The 10,000-nt window shown below is 40.6% G+C and overlaps 1 protein-coding gene across 2 annotated transcripts in view; it reads right to left on the minus strand.

The window, feature by feature from the left end:
* Positions 1-8,629, minus strand: part of PolrMT (mitochondrial RNA polymerase) — a 23,838-nt gene extending 15,209 nt beyond the window's left edge. Inside the window, exons 1-5 of one of the 2 annotated variants that reach the window (XM_086541971.1) lie at positions 8,496-8,629; positions 3,952-4,062; positions 2,758-3,704; positions 2,480-2,611; positions 1-91 (exon numbers count right to left, since the gene is read on the minus strand). The exon at positions 1-91 is cut by the window's left edge and continues 74 nt beyond it. In XM_086541971.1, coding sequence (XP_086398097.1) covers positions 1-91; positions 2,480-2,611; positions 2,758-3,303 — 769 coding nt within the window. In that variant the 5' untranslated portion in view covers positions 3,304-3,704; positions 3,952-4,062; positions 8,496-8,629. Of the gene's footprint in view, positions 92-2,479; positions 2,612-2,757; positions 3,705-3,951; positions 4,063-6,316; positions 6,491-8,495 lie in introns of those variants that run through there. The other variant, XM_086541970.1, reaches the window with a different exon arrangement.
* Between the last annotated feature and the right edge of the window lie 1,371 nt (positions 8,630-10,000).

Raw genomic sequence — 10,000 nt, forward strand, 5'->3', positions numbered from 1 at the left:
AGCTAAGGAGGGCACCGTAGACTGCATGGTCCAAGGGGATCTTGTCCTCCTGCATGCACCTCAATAGTTCTTCCATCTTGCTGAAATTGCCCTGAGGAAAGAGGAGAGAAAGCATAAGAGGAAGAAAGAAATATAATGAGAGAGTGAGTGTAAGAGGACATGAGAGGAGTCTTTGGCTGTAGGAATATTTAGAGTGTCTTTCTGGTTTCCTTCTTATTCGGGTGATCCTCCATCTATCTATTTAATTTGTTTCTTGTTATGTATCATGATAATGACATTTTTCCTTGCTTAACCCATTGCAGGCAGGAATAGATTTACTTGCACAGTCTCCAAGATGGACTCTAGTGTCATCTGTGCTGCACCCCAGCTGATTCTTTTTTAGTGAGGAAATTTCACACGGCATATTGTGAACTTTCACGCTCTCTTCCATTCACTGGTCATAATACTGGAGTCATATTTGTGTTCACCTTTTTTTGTGTTTTACTGTATTGTGAGACTTATATGATAGGCTTTATCAATGTTACAGTAGTCTAAAATTGTAGAATGGGGTCCATATCAGCTCATTATGTTCTTTATACTCAGTGTAATAAGAGTATTGCAGTTTTATGGGAGAACAAAGAGCAAATTTATTTTTTTGTATTTCTGTACTTTCATAAACAAATCTGAAAGAAATAAACCACATGGGCATATTATAGATGCAAGACATGTCCAGTAATTTAGAGCAGGATGTCGGCATCTTGCTGTGTGTCATCACTCGCTGAAGATAGTGCATGCTAGAATATATGAAAGGGTGCCATTCTTTCCTACTGCAGCTAGGAGAGTGGTGCCATCTATGATTGGGATTCTAGACTAAATCCATTTTGCTGAATATTACAGCAATTATAGTAATTATAACTGTAATGGTCATCATCACTCACTAAATAGAGTTATTACTCATAATACAATAAAGAAACATTGATCCACTCTCTCCCAACATCAAAAATGCTGTGAAGACTACCGTCATATATATCATGACGCATGCTGTCAAGCCAAAGCTTGCGCATCGCATATGTCACAACACCCATCCACAAGGGGTTAATCTTTTTCTCCTGTTCATCTGTATTTTTCAAGAAAATGACTTTTTCTTGTGAACTCCTTTTTGTCCAAACATTGTGATCCATTTGACCAACACGTCAGGAAAATTTGCCAATATATAATAATACCCTTGTTACTCTGTGTGCAATCTGTTACATTATAAAATCACATTTACTTATCATCCTTTTTGTATACCATTCAAATGATCCAGTCATTTCTAAAAGTATAATGTGTATGATCAAACAATCATTTCATCATAATTATATGTAACAAGTGTTCTAATGACTCTTTTATATTCAATTTCCATTTCCCTCAATTATTCATTCATAAAAATAGCTCCACTTCTCTCCTGTGCACTTTCTAATAACAAGCTGATTGAAAGTATTAGCCATTCACAACAATAAGTTCCCTAGACAGGTTAAAGTTTCAGTTTTTCATAGATTATCAATTTATCCCAAATACAATTGAACACAAACATATAATAAATCATTATGACTCAGCACTAAATTGAATTATAATCAGGTTGATTGAATTAAAGTTGGATTACAAGTCTAACATATATTCTAGAAATAACTATATCAAAATTTATGTAATATATAAAACTATCAAGAATTGAGAGAAATATAGTAACATAACAAAAGTTGGGTGAAAAGAACATTGAGATTGAACAAAACTTATTAAAAGAGAACAAAATGAGAAAAATGAATTTAACCCATTCATGATGGGATGTATTTTTGCCTACTCATGCTAACGCTGGGAAGATAATAAGTGCGCAACGCTTCATGTTTTCTCACTACGCGGGGCAGTGCTGATCCTTGCAGAGCGTTTTTCACCCACTCTATTCTTATGGTTTTCATGAATGTGTCTACAATGTAAAGGCACATAAAAATATTGCCATGTTCAGAGGAGTTATTTTAGTTGAAAAACATGTTACAGTAATGCCTTTTTAGTTTTATTTGGTTGAACTTTGCCTATATTCTTCACTTCTATGTGAAAATACCAAAGGAAAGTGAATTATATTTAACAATCTAGCGATCTATTGCTGACGTTTCAGCACGTCACATTGCCCCTCCCGGAAATCGGTGAGAAAATGCACGTCTCAGAGCGTCACCCGGATCCCGGGATATTTTTCGACCTTGTGGTAGGACGTCGCCCAGTGTGAATGGGTTAAAGTTTCATTATGAATCTCTGTTGATCAAAAATCCCTCAAAACTGTTATACACATAGTACCAATCAAACATAAGGCACTCTGATTGGATTAGGCAACAGAACACCCCAGCTTCCCAACTTGATCCCCTTATGGGTGTCATCAGATGCATGGGGTTTACATAGATATCATCACCATCATGACCCCCTTCTCCCATCTATGCCCACCTTACAACCTCCAACCCACCCCCTGGCTCACCTTCTCAGAATGACCCTGCAGCAAGACACGGAAGGGCCCAATGGAGGAGACCTTCATGCCATTGGTGTACTTGGAGAGGCGCCGGTAATATAGCAGCGTGTGTGTTGCACGGTTCAGCATCCCCACATTGATCTATAATGGGAAATATAATTGCAATAACAATAATGATAGGAGTAGTAATATAATAACAAATTGGTCATAAAAAAATTAGAGAAAAAAACTGATCATCGTCATTATAATAAAATATAATAATTACAAAATGACCCTCTAATACTCACACACACACTGAGATAAGACTCTAAGGACTGATTAAAGCTCATCTCACGTCCTCTCCGTTTGATTTCCTCAAGGCGCTTTCTGGTCTCCTCATCCTGCTTCTTCTTTTTTTGCTGTTTCTTGCCCTTCCTGATACTCCCACCTACTCCTGGACTTCCCTCAGCTGCTGGAACCAAGCCTTCTCCAGTGCTGAGGAGATCCTCAGTCTGTGCTGCAGCCACCTCCTCTTTTGCCAATTTCTTGTAGGAGTCTCGGTCTATGAACATGTCCTCCTCCTGCTCACTGCTCATCATGGTAGGGTTTGGCTTCAGAGTTATTGCTTCCTTCTGAGATTTGCTATTCTTTACTCCTGTTGATGTGGGCTTCTTGGTGGACACAACCTTTCTTACCTTCTTGTTATTACTGCTCTTCTTGCTTCCTGCTCCACTCTTCTTAAGGTTCTTCTGAACACCTCCCTCTTCCACTGCATCTTCTGGCTCTTCTCTCGGTGGCTGCAGCCAGGCCATGTCAGAGGGAGAATGAGCAGACAGGAGGGAGGATAGGTCCATCTCCGAGAGCCCAAGCACCTCCTCCACCTCCAGCTGACTCCTCTCACACACCAGTTCCTCATCAACAATACAGTCCTTAAGCCTATTATCACATGTTTCTAATGCACCAGATGCAAAGCTTTCATCGTAGGTGTGTGTGACGCCCTCATTCCATCTCACTGCTTCACTAATATTGGGGTATAGCAGGGACTTCTCTAGCTGGGAATTTATCAGGTCACTGAACTTATCAATTGACACTTCCTCAAAATGACTCCCTTCTGAATGGGTAACTTGCCTGGGCTCTCCCAACACAGTCCGTGTGCTTGGTAGGGCTGTTGAAATGGTACCCAGAGTCTGTTCCAAGGACTGTCTATTGAGGCGAGTGACCTTTGTACGCCTCTCAGACACACATTCATCCTTCACTGTTCAGGAGAAGCATAAAGATAAGATAATCTTATGGATATACTGTAGAATATAATTGAATATACAGTAGGTCATGAATAAAACTGAAATTAGTGAAAACAAAGTAACAATAACAGTAGTGATTGGAATTCAATACTCTCTTGCACTTTTAGAGATTCCTACATACTTGTTTACTAACTCAATATTTCCTCCCAGAAAACTTCACATCTGCACTTCTGTACATCACATGCAACTCTACATTATTACCTTGGATGATATCAATAGTTGCAGCCTTTTTGGATCTTCTCTTTGGTTGGTGAGGTTGTGGCACCTGTGTGTATGTCTGCGTTGACTGGAAACGCACATTTCCCCTCTTGACTGAAATATTTTATTTGTACTTGTATTTAGATAGGGGAAAAAAAAAAAAAAAAAAAAAAAAAAAAAAAAAAAAAAAAAAAAAAAAAAAAATATATATATATATATATATATATATATATATATATATATATATATATATATATATATATATATACACATATCAAAATGGTAAACTGAATAATAGAGAAGAGTATTATAAAAAATGATAAATTCATTATCACCATCCTTTATACATTACATCATACTCATATATATATTGTATAAAAATTGTATCAATAATGATAATAGTATTCTATTACTCTTATTACTAATAATAACAATATCATGATAACTGTGAGCATCTTTGCTGTACATGCAGACTAATTCCTGTGTACTTAGTATGCCATGCAGTGAGTGCACAATAACAAAACCACAAATTATTTTTTATTCATACATATTGCAGGAATCTGAGTAAGTTTTTAGATTATAACAATAATGTTTTTAGACAAAAAATATGTCATATATTTTATTTAGATGTGATTAGATAGTAATTTCTTTAATGACTTCTATATTTTCCTATGATGTAAATACTGTCTGTAAAAGCCATGGTTATCAAACACAAAAAAATTACTCTTAAATCACGAGCACTATAGACACTATATTTACCTAACAGTGTAATTATTTATATAAATCAGATTGACAGAACAAGGGTAAATTTTCTTAATATTACAAAAGTGGTATCAATGGATTCCTCTTACTCTCTACCATGCACATAATATAGAAATAATCCACAATTCCACTCCTATACCCCCACAATCTGCGCCCACATAGTACAGTAAATGGAGTAAATCAGGGAAATTGATTTACTCACTCTAATGGCATACCCTGTGCACAGCAATTATGATTGCCATGGCAAATTGCCTAGCTAAGGGAGGGCTTCACACTACCCTGTACCTCCCTTTTTATTACTACACTTGGTGTTACTTACCTTGATTTTCGGGACTGGTTCCTTATTTAGCAATACACCTTTTCAATACATTGTCTATGTGTATCCCACATTGCCAATTTATATCAACTACCAGGACTAATGCTGTAAACACACACATACACTTCTTTATGATACAACAACCAACTTGAAACTTATTTGAAAAGTGAAATTCGCAGATTCACTAACAATAAGAAACATAAAAGCACTATCTATGATCTAAGGGTAACTCTCACTGTCTGTCATTTATAAAAGAACAAAAATTCCTAAAACGGTTTTCCAATAGATGGCTCTTTAAAACCCATTCCGGCTTTGAATGGTCACAATGTCGGGGTTTTCGAATGCATAGGCCTAATGGGTCGGGATTCTTGGACGCACTAGCCACGAGTCTGGGTTATCCATTCCCTCACCCCGAGCGCTGGCCTTCACCAAATATCTTGCCACCGGTGTCTGATGCAAAAACCATGAAACGTGTCAGCATGTCATCCAGCGCGAATGGGTTAACCCAATGATGACGGTGTGTCACACCCGTGTGACAAGGCAAAGTGCCTGATGACAAGGCGACACACCAGTGTGGCCTGGCATAGGGAGTTACCAGTTCTCGTCGGGCCCATCGGGATTGGGTTAAAGGCCAAAGAACTTACCTTTGAAACTATAAAGAGTTTGATTAGGAGTTTGATAAGAAAAATGACCCAAAAATAGTGCATTCAAAATGACTGCCAAAAAAGACTTTGCCATGGAAACCACGATTGCTGTGCACACGGTAGCCCATGCAAGGGAGAAAATTGTAAAGAAAGTACATCTTTTTCATTTTTATTTTACAGTTGACAGATATGTGATGAAAAAAGGTGTATTTATCCTATACATCAATGCAATTTATTCAAATATTATCCGGCATTTTTCCTGATCTACTCCATGTCCTTCCCTATAATCGGGGCCCAGTTTGTGGGGGACAGGAGTGAAACCTTTGTGGTATTTAGCGACATAGCACTATTGAGAAAATTTACCCAGATAATTTACCAGTTAAAGTTTAATACTAAATATAAGAGAAATTAAAGTCGAGGAAACTTTTACGTAATAAATGCTAACCATGGCTTTACCGGTTAACTGCCATGAACATAAATAGGTCACAGATTCCAAATACATATTTGCTACTCTAAATCATCGCCAACAGTTTACTTGCTTATGATAATACAAAGTAATAAGCATCTACATGCACATCTATCTTCAACTCGAAATTTTGAAAAGATCCTACTAGAATTGACATACTTTTGGGATAAAACAACTTACCGTCATGGCAGGAGTTACATCTCCCTGGCCTTACTAGAACCTTTCGTTCTTCTCCTATTCTTCTGGAAGCTAATCTGCCTAAAAGATGGCCATTATGAGGAATTATTCGCTGCAGAGCCAAAACGGAGGCCATGCTTGGTTAGCTCATCATAAATGCTGAGAATAACATTAAATCATATGGTGCAGAAGAGAACAAGAACGCTTCTAAAAGTATCTAGTCTTTATTTTGTCTACCGCAATAGTATAAAGACACAAATCCGATGCTCTTTTATTTTAATGGAGTAGCGCATTTGTTTTTCTATTAAAGCAGACTACTTTCGTCTGTATCCTTTCGTATTGCGTTCGTTGACCATGTCCAGTTATGCAAGCATTATATTTGTAATGAATTCAGCATTAGATTTTCAAAGTGATAGGTAGGCAAATTACTTGTCACATGCAGAGCGATGCAAAAAAATTCATATACCTGACTATTTGAGATAATGTATAAATACGTTCATAGGTTCTCTATTTCTCTTTCTCCCTCGCCATTTTTCTCTCTCTCTCCTCCTCCTCCTCCTCCTCCTCCTCCTCCTCCTCCTCCTCCTCCCTCCCCCTCCTCCTCCCTCCCCCTCCTCCTCCCTCCCCCTCCTCCTCCTCCTCCCCTCCTCCTCCTCCCTCCTCCTCCCTCCTCCTCCTCCCCCTCCTCCCCTCCTCCTCCTCCCTCCTCCTCCTCCCTCTCCTCCTCCTCCCTCCTCCTCCTCCTCCCTCCTCCTCCTCCTCCCTCCTCCTCCTCCTCCTCCTCCTCCCCTCCTCCTCCTCCTCCCTCCTCCCCTACTCCTCCCCCTCCTCCTCCCTCCTCCTCCTCCTCCTCCTCCCTCCTCCTCCTCCTCCTCCTCCTCCTCCTCCTCCTCCTCCTCCCTCCTCCTCCCTCCCCTCCTCCTCCTCCCTCCTCCCTCCTCCCTCCTCTCCTCCCTCCTCCTCCTCCTCCTCCTCTCCTCCTCCCCTCCCTCCTCACCTCCCTCCTCCCTCCTCCTCCTCCTCCCTCCTCTCCCTCCTCCTCCTCCTCCTCCCCCCCCTCCCTCTCCCCTCTCCTCCTCCCCCCCTCCTCCTCCCTCCCTCCTCCTCCCTCCCTCCTCCTCCTCCTCCTCCTCCCTCCTCCTCCTCCCTCTCTCCTCCTCCTCCTCCTCCTCCTCCTCTCTCCTCCTCCTCCTCCTCCCCTCCTCTCCTCCTCCTCCCTCCTCCCCCCCCTCCTCCTCCCTCCTCTCTCCCTCCTCCTCCCCTCCTCTCCTCCTCCTCTCCTCCTCTCCTCCTCTCCTCCCCTCCTCCTCCCCTCCTCTCCTCCTCTCCTCCCCTCCTCCTCCTTCCCTCCTCCCCTCCTCTCCTCCTCTCCTCCTCCTCCTCCTCCCCTCCTTCTTCTCCTCCTCCTCCTCCTCCTCCTCCTCTCCTCCCTCCTCTCCTCCCTCCTCCTCCTCCCTCCTCCTCCTCCATCCCATCTCCTCCTCCTCCATCCCATCTCCCCCTCCCCCTTCCTCCCTTCCTCCCTCCCTCCCTCCCTCCCTTCCTCCTTCCCTCCCTCGCTCTATCTATCTCTCTAACTCTCAATAAACTTGTCGAAATAAAGTCTCTCTCTCTCTCTCTCTCTCTCTCTCTCTCTCTCTCTCTCTCTCTCTCTCTCTCTCTCTCTCTCTCTCTCTCTCTCTCTCTCTCTCTTCTCTCTTTCAATTTCTTCATCTTTCTCCCTCTCTTTCTTGTTCCCCCTCTCTTTCTCTTTCTCTCTTTCTTTTTCTCTCTCTTTCCCGCTCTCTCCTTTCTCTCTCTCTCTCTCTCTCTCTCTCTCTCTCTCTCTCTCTCTCTCTCTCTCTCTCTCTCTCTCTCTCTCTCTCTCTCTCTCTCTCTCTCTCTCTCCCCTCTCTCTCTCCCTCTCCTTCCTCTCTCTCTCCCTCTCTCTCTCTCTCTCTCTCTCTCTCTCTCTCACACACATACACACACACGTACATATATATATATATATATATATATATATATATATATATATATATATATATATATATATATATATACATATTATTTGTGAGTGTTTTTTCTACACTACAGGGCTTACATTGACATTCAAAACTATTATACGCCGCCCTGCTGCCATTGGCGGCACAAAGTAACAGTATTCACATTTTGTCCCTCTCCTCATGTAAGCTACACTCACCTGCCTACAGTGCAAGACACGCTGGTGTTCAAACAGTTGTCCAATTATATCGCACTACGTTCCCTCTCTCCCGTCTGATTGTATTCTGAAGCTCTCATGAAATTGCCAGGCCATTTATAAGCGAGTGAATTATCCCGACCAAAACGTATGCGTGCACAATTCTTTGTAGCAATAAGCGGAATTTCACAAACTTACATACGCAAACACAATATATAAATGAATGGTTATAGTTATATATATATATATATATATATATATATATATATATATATATATATATATATATATATATATATATATATATAGATATATATAAAAAAATATATAAATAGATATATATAAATATATATAAATAAATATATATAAATAAATATAAATATATATATATATATACGTATATATACATATATATATATATATATATGTATATATATATATATATATATATATAATATATATGTGTGTGTGTGTGTGTGTGTGTGTTTGTGTACACATACACACATAAATGTACGATTTATCCTTCTCGCTGTCCCCCCCCACTCTGTTTTTTTTCTGCCTGCCTCACCCTCTCTTATTTCTTCTCATTGTCTGTCTGTCTGCCTGTCTGCCTGTCTGATTGTCTGTCTGTCTCTTCTTCCCTCCCCTTCTCTGTCTTTCTGTCTGCCTCTCCCTCTTCTCATTGTCTGTCTATCTTACTCCCCCCTTCACAATCTTTCTGCCTGGCAGACCCCTCACCCCCTCTCTGCCTTTCTGTCCACTTCTCCCTCTCTCTCTTCTCTCCGTATCAATCTCTCTCTCTCTATTTATCTACTACTTCTCACCCCTCCTACTCTCTCTATTTATCTGCTTCTACTTTTCACCCCTCCTAATCTCTCTATTTCTGTCTGTCTGCCACCCACATCCTTTTTTCTCTTTCTCTCTATCTCTCCAATCTCTACATTCTTCTCTTTGAATGATTACCTGTCTATCTCCCTCTCTCTCCCCTATCCCCCTCCATGTGCAATTCATCTACTTCCAGTACTATCCATGATGTGCTTGGAGGGTGTTCTTTTTTTGCTCTCTCTCTCTCTCTCTCTTTCTCTCTCTTTCTCTTTCTCTCTCTCTCTCTCTCTCTCTCTCTCTCTCTCTCTCTCTCTCTCTCTCTCTCTCTCTCTCTCTCTCTCTCTCTCTCTCTCTCTCTCTCTCTCCACACACACACACACACACACACACACACACACACACACACACACACACACACACACACACACACACACACACACACACACACACACACACACACACACACACACACGCAAGCACACACTCACTCGCAGGAAAAAATAAATACCGGTTGAGATATGATTACCGTAGTTAAAGGAAGTGCCTTGAGTATTTTGATTTTGAAAAGTTTATTCATATTATATACAATATATACACATGAATAGGCATAGGAACTATGCCTAAATGGTTTGTACAGTTCATGTTAGATTCTGACACATACATTGTTGGTCAATCAGATATTA

This window comes from Penaeus japonicus, unplaced genomic scaffold (genome assembly GCF_977035675.1).
Source record: "Penaeus japonicus unplaced genomic scaffold, GWHDUDI00000001_assembly GWHDUDI00000011, whole genome shotgun sequence".
NCBI lineage: Eukaryota > Metazoa > Arthropoda > Malacostraca > Decapoda > Penaeidae > Penaeus > Penaeus japonicus.